Here is a 16,326-nt window from a genome sequence, read left to right as displayed (position 1 = left end):
GTCGCCGAAGTCTCAGAAAAAAATTGCAGTCCTGTTTTTGAAACTCGAAACATTATATAATTCTCTTTGCTTTCCTTAAGAGAAAAAATAAACTTCAAAGTATCAAAGACTGTTTATGAAGTTCAATGAAATAATGACACTAGAAAAAACTTGTATGAGATCTTGAATCAATGTTTTTGATCTTTTTCGAAAGTTAAAAGGTTTATATTGATGAGTGCAGAGCACCATAAAAAATAGAGATCCAATAGTAAAAAGAACTTCAAACCATTTAAGTACTTTTAGCAAATTAAAAAGTACAAGGAACATAAAATGTGCTGAAACATATAGATTCTTATATATCAGAAAGACAAAATTATAAATTGAATGTACTTTCATTAAATACAACACTTTTTAAGGGATCGTATGATAACCTTGCTGAAGATTTTTATTTTTATTTTAAAAAAGGCCTTGCAGTATCAATCTCCCATAAATGAGATAATGTTAGGATCAGAGTCAAGGTATTCTTCTAGAAAGAGAATTTGATTGTGTTGGATAAAAAGAATATAAGACTCATGTTATAAAGGGTGAAATGGCTATCATTAGAATACATGAAAATGGCCTGGCCTCCATTCGAATCATCAAAAGAATTTATTTGAAAAAATAACTGAAACTGGCAGAAGAATTCAAAATGAGTAACTCAAAATTGTCTAAATTACAAATTATTTACAGTCAAGAAACAATTAAATTATTTCAATAACTTTTTTCTATTCTGAAGGTCAATCCAAGCACCGAGGAAAGGATCTACTCTTTGCTAATAGCTTCATCAACAAAGCTGTAAAACCAGTTATGTGATCAAAATTGGATGGCACCTCAAAATCAAAACCTATCCATCACCGCTTTGCCTTTACCCTTTGGTAGTTTCTGAGATGTGGCTGAATAAATGAAAGTTCATTCAGTCAAAAATGAAGCATTACAAAGATCAATAGACAGAATCTAAAAAACATAAGATCAGAAATTACCATCTTCAACATCTTTTAACTTGTAGTAGTGTGGAGCAATCTCTACTAACCAATCAGGTTTGAGCTCAATTACCTGCATGGCCAAGGAAAAGGAAGTAAACCTACCGTCCAATAGCATAAATAACTAGCAGAAGTTAGTAATCCATCCATAAAAAAGGAAAATTAAAAGTCAACCTAAAATGAGTACATACTTGTCGCATGTATTCCTTTGTTGTATAAACTAGCTCATAGTAAACAACCCAACGTGGTAACACCTGCCACAAAAGCATCCAGACAAAAAAAGGCCAACTTTATTCCAGTACCTTGATGATGACTGTCAAAATTTGAAGGGTTGACCATGATAAACCTATTCAAAATTTTAAAGTTGTATCAACAAACTCTTTTTTCTTCTTGTTTGAATACTTAATGAAACAATTTTAGCTGGCTTTCTAGTATCTGCTATCCAGTTTATTAGGCTGAAAACTATGTAACAATTTGTTTTACATAAGCATACATTTACAATGATGGGAATAATTTAACTCAGAAAAGGCCTCAAGGTATCAGAAATAGACAGTAGAGCAAACGGAAATCAAAATATATATTAAGAAATAGATCCTTCCAATAGGCATTTGTCATCTGTCATTAGATTTCAAGAAGCAGTAAGAGCAACAGCCAGATAGTGAGATATCTACACGTTGTACCATTTACAAAAGTGATGTAGCCAATATTTATTTTGACGGAGCCTCCACAGGGAACACATGACAGGTTGGAAGCTGATGCATGATTAGAGATTTTGCAGGCACCTTATCAGAAACAGGTGTAACAAGGCTACAAACATGTTTCTAACAATCAAGCATTGATCCCTGATAGATGATTACTCAGACTTGGAGGGCAAATTCATTGCAATCAATTAAAAAATTCATGCAGCAAGTGGTAACTATATGCCTCGTCTGACAAGACAAAAAATCTAACATGTAAATTTAATACAATCTCATTTGCTTGCTGCTTCACAGAGGCTTAATATGTGTGCCACTGCAAACGGTTGTCCAGGAGATGGGTGGAAATGGCAGATAACTAGCAGCAAAATCTTGTCCTCTTGAATAACAACTACCCGATTCGATATGGTCAACATGAAATTTATCAATGATCTTTGGAAGTACAAATAATAGAGGCCATTTGTTGTCCATTTGAATCTTAGTGGATCTTGTATAATAGATGTTTCAAACAGTTTCCAACCCAGATGCCACATCGAGGCATGCTTCGTCCACGTTTCCCTCTCATTAAGCAGAACCCACTTCTTCCCTCATACATGAGAAAGGATTTCTAAATTTTCATCTCCTCCTGCTTGGATAATTTGTCTAGTTTTACTATTATGCTTTGGTTCAAAGCAGGCAGAGGCTGTGCTAATGTCTACATGGTTTTCCTTATTCACATTCTTGAAAATAAAGACCTGGATGCTACGAAACCCGGGGACGTGTCCCCTACCTGAAAACCCCCGTCCCAGTCCCCGGGACGTTTCGGGGACTTGGGGACGGCCAGGGGACGTCCCCCCCCCCCAGTCCCCAAATTGCCAGAATTTTGAGGGGACGTCCCCGAAACGGGGGGACGGCTTCCCTAGCTGTGGGGGACATCCGTACGTCCCGGGGACGGCTGGGGACGGACTGGGGACGTCCCAGCTGTCCTGGGGACGGCTAGACGTCCCCCACATCTAGGGCTAGGAAAAAATATTAAAATAAAAAAAGTCATATTTTCATTTTTTTTTAATGATTTTTTTTGCGTAATTGAGGGAGTGAAATATCTCATGAAGGGTTTTTTGCCAATAGAAAAATAACACCCGACGCCTAAATAAAATAATAAAACTTTTGTTTGCAACACAAATGAGGTGAAATGAGTCAATAAAATGTTTTAGAAGTCAATTTTAGGTTATAACTTTCACTTTTTACAAGGCGGAATTGAAAAAAAAATTAAATTTGCATTATTTTTTACTTTACGGGCCGCCCAACCGCTCAGGTTCGACTGGGTCCGCCCGGGTTCGACTGGGTTCTAGGTTTTTCAAACCCTAGTCGAACCCAGTTCGAACCAGACCCGTACCACGGACCCGGTCGAACTAGGACCCGTACTAGGGGGGCCTAGAGGCGAACCCGATAACCTAGCAATTAAGAAATGATTTGCAATAAACATTTAATGATTAGAGACTTCTAGAAGCAAATCGATTTTCCCCAAGCAAGTATAAGTATCAAATTTTTATCTCACATTGCTTGTGTGGTGAAGTTTCAAGGTGAAAATGTGTTTTAAGTATGCCTGCCCAGCAATAAAATAACATTTTAAGTTGCTGATGTGACAGTTAGGTGGCTGATTGATGGCAGATTGGAGGTCCCAGCTGGACGATTTTTGCCCCAAGTGTCAAGCTGACACCATTGTTGGAGTTGAAGTTGCAGATTTGAAGCATTTGTTTGCCCAATCAGACCTGGGCGCCATGTTTGGAGACCATTACAGCAAGCTTGGAGGATGATTTTCATGTCTTGGGCAATTTTTATGAAGCGGCACCATGGTTGAAGTTGGGCAATTTTATTTGGGAGGCTGATTCCTCCATATCCTTATGAATTTTGGTGATATTTTTGAGTGTTAAGGGGCTGCCATTATTTTCAGACCTTGTTGGGCGCTATTGCTGGGAGTGATTTGACCTCCATTGTTGGCTGGGAGCACATTTTCAGAATTATTCTTCATTGCCCAGCTCATCCACACCAAGGCGATTTTGGTTAAGGGTTGCTTGGAGAAGTTTTTAATGCATTTTCAAGGGCTGCCATTGTTGTTACAATCTGAAACTCCATAGTTGCAGGTTGTTTTCAGACTGATTTTCATTTCCAGCCACTTGCCCACTTGGAAAATTTTACTTGTGCATCATCTTTACAAGTTTTTTGGGCATCTGGTGGAGCTTCCATTGTTGATCTAAGTCTAAAACTTCACTTTCAGATTTTCTTCACAGAGATATTTTTTACCAGCCCTTTGTTTGTGCCCAGATTTGACAAACTTCACTTTGGGAAGGTGAAATCCATCAAATACAGGTGTTTCCTTTGACTGCGACAAGTTTAAATGACTGATTTATTGAAGTTGCAGGTTGTCTTCAAACATTGGGCACCATTTTTGACATTTTTTTGAGTATACCAGGTTGTCTTCAGACTGAAACTTCATTTCCAGCCACATAGTTGTGCCCAAATGTGACCATTTCTGAGTTTTGAAGGTCAAAATAATTCAAATGCAAGCATGTGACATGGCTGTGACCACTTCCAGCCAGTGATATTCATCATTTTCAGAGTGTCTTCAGACATTTTGGAGCCATTTTCAGACTTAAGAATCAGAAAATCAGACTTCAATACACCTGTATTCAGACTTTGTCATCAGAAAATCAGACTTTTATTACAACTTTGATATAAAAATCAGTCACTTTCTGAGTGTTTTCAGACCTCCAAGTGATATTCCAGACCTGGACAGTCATTTTTGGGCTCCAAATACTTGATTTTCTGAGTTTACATGGGTGTCTTCAGACTTAGCAATTATAAATAGACTTATCCTAAGTCTGAAAATCGGTTTTTCTTAAGGAAAATCTTCCAGATTTCAATCCGGACTTCGAACCTATTCGAATTTGGAGCTAATGAAGGTAAGTGAAATAGTAATTTAATTTTACATTTTCTGATTTTTTTGAATTTTCAATGTTCATAATATCATTGTGTAAGCTATATTGTGTATTCTTCTTTAAAGTTTGGCTTTATTTTTTAATCATTTGGCATTAATTTGTGTTATAGGTTGCTGAGGCCCGTTTTGCATCAAACACAATTGTCTTAAGACGACTTGTGAAAGTTAGAGTGGCACTATGCAATATGGTGATCAGCACCAATTGGACTGTATGGAAGCAAAGTAGCACTGAGAGGGCAGAAAAAATTAGGGATAGAATATTGAATGAGAAATGGTGGGTTCTTGTTACATATCTCCTAAGTATCACTGAGTCCATCATGAACATGATTCACTATACAAACATGGATAGGCCTTGCATAGGTGAGATTTATGATGGCATTGACTCAATGCTTGAAAAAATAAAGGTCACTATAGATGAAAAAGAGAATGATCCTCAAGAGAAATTCTTCAAAGAACTGGAAGTAATTATTGTAGAGAGGTGGAATAAGATGACCACTCCTTTGCACCTTCTTGCCTATGCCTTGACACCTAAGTACTATAGCAATCAGTTTCTTGATAAACCAGGAAGGAGAGATCTAGAAGTATCTGATGGGTACAAGGCAGCATTTCTTAGACTATATCCCGATGATGATTTGCGAGATGTTGTTACAAATGAGTTCATAGAATTTGCAAATGGGAATGGTCTAAGTGTTGATGCACTTCGTCATAGATCCAAGAAGGATGCTCATAGCTGGTGGTACTTCCATGGCACATGCTTCCAACACCTACAACCCCTCGCTATAAAAGTTTTATCACAAGTAAGTTTAATTAAGTAAAATTTTAAATTTAAAAGTTTTAGTTTATTTATAGTTTACTTTGTCTTCATAGGTTGCTAGTAATTTTATTTTTATTAATGTATAACTTCAATTGTTTACTTTGTCTTCATAGGTTGCTAGTTCATCTACTTCAGAAAGAAATTGGAGCACATACTCTTTCATCCACTCAGTAAAGCGCAATAGGCTGCTATCAAAAAGAGCGAAGAATTTAGTATATGTGCATTCCAACCTACGTCTTCTTTCACACAAACAACATGACTACACACAAGAGGAAACAAAGATGTGTGATATAGAGCCAGAGCATATTGATTTGAATGCTCCTGCTTCTCAGCTTCTTGCATTGACACTTGATGACTCGGAAATTGAGCCAACTTATAATGCAAGTGCAAGTGGCATTGGCTCATCTAATGTCAATGTCAATGAGGAGGAGGATGAATTAGATGATCCATTTGATGATTAAACTTTAAGTTTATATTGTTGAAAGTTGAAACAATGATGCTTGAATATTTTGTCATTTTGATATTAAACTTGATGTATATGATGCTATTATGGTATGATCATGATGCTATGATTACAAGTTTATGTTTGTTTTGTTGTTTATATGATGCTATGTGACATGCAAATTTTAATTCATGCTTATAGGCTTCACAAATATCAAAATATATATATATATATTAAAAAAATTTACATGTTTTTGTACTAACGAACCCAAACCCCTTTTCAAAATTTTGCCGTACCGGCGTACCGGGTTCTTTGAACCCAAACCGGTAACTTAGCTTAATTGTTTTTTTATTATAAATAATCCTCAACATCATTAAAAACAATTAAATTTGGGTCACATAATTAAAAAGATTTTAAAATTTAATCCAAAATTTGACCCATTGGGAAAATCGATGATCCCTATTTGGATTAAAAATCCAAATAAAAATAATTAAAATTTTCAAAAATGCACACTTGGGGAAATTCGACCCCTGTCTAGATAACAACCCAGACTAAAAAATCTTCAATTTGCACTTGTGTGTACTAAAATCCACAAAAAGTCATCATGAAAAGCTTTGGTGGAAAATCGATAGCGATCAGGAATCCTCACTTAAGTCATCCGCAACTTCATCCCCACTCCCTAGGGGAAATTTGAAGGTAGTCAGAAAAATTCCCAACACTTGGACAAAATTTAATCATTCTGGTGGAAAATCGACCCTAGTATGGATTCCAAGGGAAATCCATGTCCAGTCTGGATTTTGAGTGGGGGAAAATCATGGGTAGTCAAGAATATGAGGGGAAAAGAAACTCTAGTGTGGAATTTTGACCTTTTGACCCTTAGAGTATGGATTTTCATCCGGAATATGATGATTTTTCCACTCAAAACCACTAGGAAACTTCAAAACTCAATAAAACTCATGCAGACTTAGGCAAATTCATCAAAAAATTGAGCGAAAAAATAAGAATTTCATCGGAATAAAGTGCAAAATCAACTTGAATAGCTTCCTAGGAGCGATAAAACAACTCCTAAAGGTCCTAAAACACCTTGGCACTCAAAAATCACCGACGTGGACGTTCAAAAACACGTTTACGCTCAAATGGTCTACACTTAGACAAAAATATATCAAAACCCTAAGGCAACCCCTAGACTTAGGCAAAACTCAAGATCACTATAACATTTTGACATTTTAAACACACGATCCTATTCAAAATTCAAAATCCCTCTCATCGGCAAAGGCAAACACTAGGAAACTAGGCAAAACTTCTACTCCAAAAAGCGAAACGTGGGGGTCCCCATTTGCAATGGGGCGATGTGTGAAGACGTCACAATAGCATCCTATAAAGTTTATACTGCTATACTTTAAGGTAAGCAATAAGCCCTCTCCCTTAAAGAGCTTTATCAGCAAAGCTAGAAAAAATTCTATAATTAAGCACACTGAACCTACATCCTTAGATAGAGGGATGCTATACAAAATTTAAGGCTATGATTTTATCAAGCGGCATAAACGTTGATGATTTAGCTTATGAACACCATTACCCCCACTTCAAAACTATGATCTATCCTAGGTTAGTCTGTTCACTGCTACATGCAGTTCACACTCATGTATACTAGAAATTAATGTTTATTAAGTAAATATAATATAAATAATGATAGTGTATACAATCATTATTTGGCAGTCTTCCATGGGAGCATATCCCCAAGGATCCACATGGCATTCCCAATGTCCTAGGGACTTGGAGAGGCCATCCCACTTTTATAGGACCAAACAATGTATTTCAATTTGGTGCTTTTTTTTGAAGGGTGAGGGAAAACGAAACTGACAAAAAGCAGACATTGGATGAATTAAAGATTTTGGCATGGAAAGAAATTCTGAAATTTAAACTTATCACCATCTCCTCCATAGTGCCTGTAATAGCCACCATTATCAGTGTTGCCTTCTTCAAATACTCGTTGTAGAAGGAGGGTCTTCTCTATATTGAAGGTTTCAATATGATGGTTTGCAAGAGATGGAGAGTTTGAGAACCCTAATCTGAAAAAACTAGCCTGGAAAACTAGACAAACAGCGTGAAGACCAAAGACCACGAGATTGGATGTGGTCTTGGAACCCTCAGCTTTTGAAAGGAGGATAATTTTTTGGCAGTCAACTCCGGCTAGACTTGGCCCTAGCAATTTGAATGGTGTCAACCCCCACACATGGTGCTACAGATTTCTTCTCCCGAGTTAGTGCTCTCTTCTTCTCACGTAGACATCCTTTAAGTGTTGCAATTCTTGATATTATTCACTTCTGGCATGTATGATTTTGTTTGTCAAGCGCATTCAAAATTATTAAATTGCATTTATTTCTGTTTGTATTCATTTGTTTTGAACATTTATCACCCTAACTTTTTCACAGGCATTCTAGTTAGGTTATTATGGTTAAGTCACATAGGACATTAATGGAGGGGGGTAATGAACCCCCCAAAAATATTGATAATATTGACATTAATATAGAACAAAGAAAGGTAAAGAAAACCTTTCATGAGGCAGTTGCTCGTAATAATTTGGTGGTGCCAATGTCCACAAAATTCTTAACCCTAATGATGGATCTCGTTGCCAAGAGGAGTCAAATATTGGACCAAGGTAAGCCCTCTCTAAAGGTATTTATTCCAATCAGCTAACCCTGATATGTTGAAAGCCATTAAAAATTTAAAAATGAAGAACTTAGGCTCAAAAATACTGCTTTTTTTATGCAATAGTGAATAAGGATAGAATTCCTACAAGGAAATTCCTAGACAATTGGTTTAATAGTGTTTGGATCAAAAAACTAGGGGTGCAATTCTCCTTTTGTCGAATGATTTAAAAAGTGCTTATTTTGATCTTTTTTCAAACCATGAAATGCAAAAAAACAAATTGGACAAACAGTATTGGTCCATTGGAGATGCAGTCTTTTGTCCCATCTCTTGGTCTCCAAACTTGATCTCAGAAGAGGTTTCTCTTATCCAAGGTGGGTTATGGTCAAAAATGTTAACATTGATGTCATTGATGTCAAGCGTATACAGTCATCTTGAAGTTGACATTGATGTCAAAGGAGCTCAGTGGAGATCATCAGAGTTACCCGGGGACGCGTCCCCGACCTGAAAACCCTTGTCCCCGTCCCGAGGACGTTTTGGGGACAGCCAGGGGACGTTTCCCCCGTCCCCAAATTGCCCTGTTTTTTGAGGGGACGTCCTCAAAACGGGGGGACGCCTGCCCTAGCTCTGGGGGACGTCCGTACGTCCCGGGGATGGCTGGGACGTCCCCAATCCGTCCCGGGGACGGCCAGACGTCCCCCATTCTAAGGCCCTTAAAAAATATTAAAAAAATTTAAAAAGTTGTATTTTCAATTTTTTATTTAAATTTTCTAATATAGGCTCTTTATTAATTCAAATTGTTATTAAAAATTAAAAAAATTAAAAGATAACATTAATTAAATTTTAAATTTATTAATTTAATTCATAATTTTGACAATGAAACTATATGGCAGCAGTGTAGCCTTTGGGCATTTTGACACAGAGATTAGAAAATCGCCAAACTCAGTGAGTCAATCGCCCCTTGACCCCACCTTGGGGGCACTGCCCCCAAACCCTTGTTGAAAAATATGGGGGGGAAACTACATCGATCGAAGTAGGGAAAATTTAACCTCCGAGTCTATTGATATGCATATTGACAATGTGAATGAGTTGAAATTCTGATTTATGAATGCATAATTGTATATTGTGTATTCAGTATTAACAATGTTGTATGTTCAGAATTTACATTCTAAAATGTTTTCAACTTTTCATAGTATCATACACATGCTATATCCATGTTTTATTGTTTTCATATAAATATAATGTATGTATGCATGCTTTATCCATGTTTTCATATGAACATTTAGAATTTTGAAATTTTCCTATATATTTTAAATTTTTCCTATATTTTATATAGCCATCCCCTTTGTCGTCCCCCGCCGTCCCCAAATTTGGCAAAAAAATTTGACGTCCCGGAAACGCGTCCCGCCGTCCCCGTCCCGCCATCCCCGTCCCGAAAACTCGGGGTAACTTTGGAGATCATTGAACATATTGTCATTAATGTATAAACAAACTTGTATAGAGGTCAGACCTACTGCAGATATTAAGGACTTCCAATATACCTTGAACAGTGAACATCCAGGTTCAAGAGTACCTTCAAATTATAATCAATATCATGGCAGGAAAATATGATCGATATGCTTTGAACAGATGTGGAAATCATGATTGATATGCTTGACTTCATGCCAACTACAAATGTTGTGGTCAAGCAATTGATTGTATAGATAATAGTATAATACACATACTGATGACAAGACACGCGATGATTAATACAGTGGTTAGTAATCAAGACTCTCATTAAACAAAGTATGCAAGACATTGATTTGCAATGACAGTGACAGAGATTAATAGTGCAGTGACTACCATTACTAATGAACAAATTTTAGACAGTGAACCATAAAAGGCAGAGATCAAGTGATTATATTGATTTAGTGAAACAACAAAATCAGAATGAAAACAAACATGATACAACTGAAGTTGATGGTGCATACAAAACTGATAGAGCCGACTTTATGAAGACATTCACATTGAATCATATACAAAAACAATCTGTTTATAAGAATGTATGTGTGAAATCTGTTTTTAGTTTGATATATATGAGAGCAGAGATAAGTTAACACAGCAGTTCCATGGAATAAAAGATGATTACTAAAACAGTAATTAATATAGAGCAAAGATGGTGATTTGTCTTTACAAATAATAATCACCAAAAGGCAGCGATGTATCAATAAACAGAGTATTATACAGAACATGTGACTTGCAACAAAATTAAAGTTTGTGTTGGTCAAGAGACAGATCACAAGTTGAAGTCATTGATTCATATTGCTTTATGTGGTGAGAATATATAATGAAGTAGTAATGTTTAGAGGAAGGCTTCAAAGTATGGAAAGTCAATGGGAAGACTTCCCAATGGCACAGGACAGGATGATTGCTCGTCTCAAGGTGCTGCCATATACTCCGACTCAAGTATTGATACAAGAAGGTGTGATTCAAGAAGGTAACATTTATGACTTCCATCGTTGGTATAGTTCTTTGATGATGATAAAGACAACACTTGATAGGGTGAAAGAGGAATGCCAAAAGATGGAGGGATCAGTCAAAGACACTCAATCAAAGATCCTTGTATCGTTGGAAGAGTTATTAGGACAAGAAATGAATGAAGAAGAAGGCTTGATCTTGAAGAGTTAAAGCAGAAGGTAATGGGTGTCTACTTCTAGACGTTGGAGTTAGTTCAAGAAAGCCAGTTGAATGATATCTTTTCATTCATGATTTTTGTAAGTCACTTCCAAATAAAGCAAGCAAAGTGGGAGAAAACTCTTGAGGCGAATTCTGATCAGTCGGACATGGTGGATCTTCAACTAGATGCTTTGCCAAGTGTCGCTACAAAGGAACTTGAGTCAATCATGTCTAGATTCAGTGCATATGGAATCCGAGAAAGAGATAAAGGAAACAAGGTTCTAGAAGAAAATCTGCTGGAAAATTAGTTCTCATTCAAATTTATTACTTGTTTTTGCTCCTCGTTGTTGATGATGAAGACAATGCTCCACTTTTGATGCTCTTAGTATTTAGTAAAATGGGTTGGAAACCCTAATTAGGGCTTAGGTGATTTAATTTTGACCATTGATTTTGGAATAATCTCAGCCCTTCATTCTTTTGGAGCTCTATATAAGCCTCCATTTTTCATTTGTAAAAAATAAGAGAGAGACTTGAAGAATTGTTGCTGTTTTGCTGCTAAGATTAATAAAGACATTGAAGTGTGGTGTTTCTATCCAATCTTTGAAGCAATTGCATGGTTATTCATCTTCTCAATGCAAGCTTTAGAATTTTGTTTGAGTATTTAAGTTGAATGTTAGATTGTTGTATATGATGCATGGTGAAACTCATAATCTATACCACTAGCAGTTTGTTGATTGCAAATTCGCCTTGTGTGGTCAGCTGGAATTCATAAATGTGCTTAAGTTCTAATTGTTATTTAATCATTGATATGTATCCAACTGATAGTGTCTATGCTTGGAAATGATTGGAAAATTTGTTTGATCTCCATAGAAGATTGCACTAGTTTTGGTAGAGTTGTTCTCGTATGTTAATGCTAAGGCTAGTAGAGTTTCATTAGTCGTCATCCTTCATCCTTGCATTCTAGGCATAGCTTAGCATCTCTAAACCCTCATCTTTTGCAATTTTTTTTAAAACATGTAGTAGTAGCAAAGATCGGAAAATTGCCTCGGACTCGCCAAACTCGGTGAGTCCGAGTACAAGACATGCCCCCCGAGTCTGGCGAACTCGGACTCGGACTCGTTTTAAATCTTTAAAAACCTTTAAGGTGTATTCAATAAGGTGTATTCAATAAAGGGTGCATGAAACAAGTTTTAAATCTTTAAAAATCTCTCTATTTCTTGAGTTTTTCACTTTCCCGAGTCCAGCCGAGTCCAAGTCCGAGTCCGAGTTCCGAGTCCGAGTCCGAGCCGAGTCTGAGTACCATTTCTTTGAGTAGTAGTAGTAAGTGAGCCTCATTGCATATCATTTGAAGAAACCATTCCTTGTAAGATCGAGCATTCATATCCTAAGAAGTTACGTGAGGCCCCTTGATGAAATAGCAAACACAATGACCAATACTGAAATGTGATGGAGGAACCAGAATTCGCCCGACGTAAGATACAAAACTTTTCACGGTTTCGCAGTTACCCTCACACTTGACATATCTCATTGATATGCAATATACAAATATTGCGAGAAGAATGCAACACCTTTTGAAAATAGAATACAAACAAATCACCTGAATCTTATCAATGAAATTCAGCTCATTAACACTAAATTGTAGGCACCACATCGATTTAGCTTTGATACCATGAAGGAAATCAGAAAAATTTACACAAAAATAATATTCTGTATTATTTCTTCTCATCTACCACTCGTTCAATGGATTACATATTTATAGGAGTTTTGGTTCCTACATTATAAGAACAACTCACTAATTATTAAAGGTGTTTTTAACAACTCAAACAAACAAACCTCAACATATAATTATTCACACATCTGTAAATAGCTACGTGAGTTGTGTTAACAACTCACATTATGTGAACACTAACAACAGATTTCCCAACATTGGAGGTTGATTTCGTGCCCTTGGGCTTGGATGAGGAAGATAGTCACTTGGCATCCTAACAAGAAATATATGACTAGTAATTATTTATCTGATTTTCATCAACAATCATATCTGGAATCAACATGAAACATATTATAGGGAAATGCAGCAGTACTGGTTCCCTCACCAAGTATGCCAATCCCAAGATGGATGTGCCAATACTTGGGCGCAATAGGCTGAATGACTCGGAGGCTCATTCCATGCCCTTGGGCTTGATTGAGGAGGACAGGCTCTTGAAGCCTTATCATGCTTTCCTATTGAGTTTTCATGCATGAATGGCTAAAGAACTTAAAGTTTGAGTTGATGAATGAAAGTAGTGTTGTGACCTTTTTCACACATCACCCCATTGAGAATGGGGACCCTCTCCTTTCCTGCTTTTTAGGGTTTTTGTTAGTGTCCCATGGCCTTCCACTTCAGTTTTGCTCAGTTTTGTCCAGTTTTGAACAATTTGAGTCTTAAGGATTGAAAGTCAGTTTTTTGTAAACCAAGTGATAACAAAGTCTAGACACCATCAAAGTGCCTAGAAAGGCCAAATGACGAAGAACGCAATTGATTTGAATGAATTTGGACAACTTAGAAAGTTTTCTTTTTTTGCTTTTTCCTATATTTTAGGAAGTTTCGTTTTTGGCATGTTTAGCTCGATCCCCAGAATGGCTATTTTTAGAAAGTTTTCCCTATTTTTTAGGGATGTTTGCTTTTTGCTTTTTTGGAGTGGGGACCTAGGGTTTGCACTGGTACCACTGGTCTACGTCAATCGCGATCGAAAATTTTCAAGTTTTGACCCAAAAAGCTAAATTCCTACATTTTAGGGGTCATGGCGCTTCGGATGGGTTACCTGAGTATGGATTTCAAATATCATGTTAATCTGGCTAAAATTGAAGAAGTTATCAAATTTTGAAGTTTTCCAAGTATTTCTCTAAGTCTGGTTAATCATGTTTGGTGGTGAATGTTATGTCAGGAACTCCAAAAGTCCGCCCTAGGAATGGTTGCAAAGTTAACATAGAAGTCCGCCCAATCTTAAAGTCCGCCCATGATGAAAAGGAGACTCTCAAAGTCCGCCATATGCAAGAGGGAGATTCACAAAGTCCGCCCAAGGTGAGGTATAAATGTTATGAACTCCAAAAAGTCTGCCCAAGGTGCAAATGCAATGGTCATGTTCCTATTGAAGTCCGCCCTACAAAGAGCACATGCTTGATGAAGTCCGCCCAAGCAATGTGGCATGAAGCTGACAAAGCCCGCCCCATGATGAAGACTCACAAAGTCCGCCCTACTCTTGATAGCCTTGGAGCATTAATTAATTAATTTAATTATACGTGACTAAAGTATAAAAATAAAATATTAATTGATAGTCAATTAAAAATAAATATATTGCACCTACCCCCTTCTAGAAGGTGTCTCATGACGGGTTATGGAAAAGGTTAAATAGAAGAGGGTATGAGAATGGAGGCAAATTGGGACTTAGATTTGGAGATTGATTTGATGAAATGATTGATGTGTTGCATTGGTGGAATCTCTGAGGACGCAGACCTTCAGCAGATTGGTTAGAAGGGCTGGACGAAACCCTAGTTCTTCAACTTGGGAGTAGGTTCGTGATGGAATCTACATTGGTACCTAATTTGTGAAGTCTTCTCTTGAAGACAAATTTGCTTAGAGAGTGAGGAGTGCTTTCAGCATCTCATATTGAGCATAAGGAGAAATTTACATCAGACCATGTATGCTTCAGACTACCAGGGTTTTCAGATTTGAAGGAGATCGCTTGTGAAGGCATTTTGGTTGAAATAGAAGGACAGCGATACCCCTCTTGGCTATTAGGTGATTCATTTCAGAACAATTGAAGGCAAATTGAAGAGATCATACTTGATGTTGACAGAGTTGTAGACCCACGTTTTCACTCCTAACTTCCCATTTATACATCGAATTTGCTTATTAATGATTGCAGATTGAATGTGAGGGAAAGGCGATATCATTAGGGGGAAATATTGGGAGCTAGAGTGCTGGTGTGATTTTATTGGAGAGGCCGAACCAGATCCAGTCTGCCACCTCCCTGGACCCTCGATTTCACCCTTAGACACTTATCATTGCCCAAAGATCATCATAAAGGTCTAGCACTGCTATGGGAGGAGACATCCGATCAGGTTAAAGGCAATCTTGGAGTCATCTAACAGCTGTGACAGTGACATCTCTGAGGTATCACTTATAGCAGCAGGGCGGCATAAGTACTTGCTCATTGGAGACTCTTTGATAGTGGATTATGCTTGATTCTTCATCGCCTTACCTAGAGCAATTCAAATCAGGTTCTTGGTCATCCTACATTTCATTGTAATTTTAAGTTGTATGCTTCAGTTTAGAGTGTGCCATTTGTCTTCAGAAAAATCAGAGACATAGTCCTTCGTAATCAGTGAACTGGTTTATAATAAGATTTGAAGTGGTTATGGCTGCATATTGTATAATCATTTTCTGAGGTTGCATATCATTCATTTGACAAAATGTCAGCAATTAGATATGCCTGTTTATAAGCTTTATTTGTCTCCTAATACATTTGGGTTGCTGTCCAAGCATTTCTATATTATTATACTTCCATTTGTGAATGTTCTTACATGAAGAATCAGCGTTAGAAACGTCCCTAATGTCAATCTGAAACTAAGATCAGGAGACTGAACAATGTTAATCAAGTGTTTGACGGAATATCTAAGCCAAAAGAATTAGAAGTTTATATCAGAATTAGCTGGGACATTACAAATAAAGTCCGCCTTGCAATGAAAGATTAAGGTTTCCCAAGTTTCTCAAAGTCCGCCCTAGGGGTGAGTCTAAAGCAAAAGCATAAACATGTTCTTCTCAAAGTCCGCCTTGAGGCAAAGTGTCATCAACCCCTCCAAAGTCGGCCCTAAGGTGAGATAGGAAGCAAGTAAAAGATGCATAAGTCTCACAAAGTCCGCCTAAGGAGATGTTAAGTGGTGTGTAAACATGAGAAAGTCTGCCCTCCTACAAAGACCAAGTGCATGAGGCAAAGAAAGTCCGCCTAGGACTGGTTTGCATTGGAAGTAAAGTCCGCCCTGCAACTTATGGGAGTAACATTCAAAGCAAAGTCCGCCCTCATGGTGTGTGCCAAAGGTATCAAGTCTTAAGAACT

The 16,326-nt window shown here is 37.3% G+C and overlaps 1 protein-coding gene across 8 annotated transcripts in view; it reads right to left on the bottom strand.

Annotated features, from left to right (window-relative positions):
• Nucleotides 1–396: 396 nt before the first annotated feature.
• LOC131028627 (pre-mRNA-splicing factor ATP-dependent RNA helicase DEAH1) overlaps nt 397–16,326 on the bottom strand; it is a 190,919-nt gene continuing 174,989 nt past the window's right edge. For 7 of the 8 annotated variants that reach the window (XM_057958933.2, XM_057958935.2, XM_057958930.2 and 4 more), the window contains 3 exons: nt 1,190–1,252; nt 999–1,071; nt 397–911 (listed from right to left, as the gene is read on the bottom strand). In XM_057958933.2, coding sequence (XP_057814916.2) covers nt 856–911; nt 999–1,071; nt 1,190–1,252 — 192 coding nt within the window. In that variant the 3' untranslated portion in view covers nt 397–855. Of the gene's footprint in view, nt 912–998; nt 1,072–1,172; nt 1,253–16,326 lie in introns of those variants that run through there. The other variant, XM_059220069.1, reaches the window with a different exon arrangement.

This window comes from Cryptomeria japonica, chromosome 4 (assembly GCF_030272615.1).
Source record: "Cryptomeria japonica chromosome 4, Sugi_1.0, whole genome shotgun sequence".
Classification (NCBI taxonomy): Eukaryota; Viridiplantae; Streptophyta; class Pinopsida; order Cupressales; family Cupressaceae; genus Cryptomeria; species Cryptomeria japonica.
Note: the sequence above shows the minus strand (reverse complement) of the source record. Positions and strands in the feature narration are given on the sequence as shown.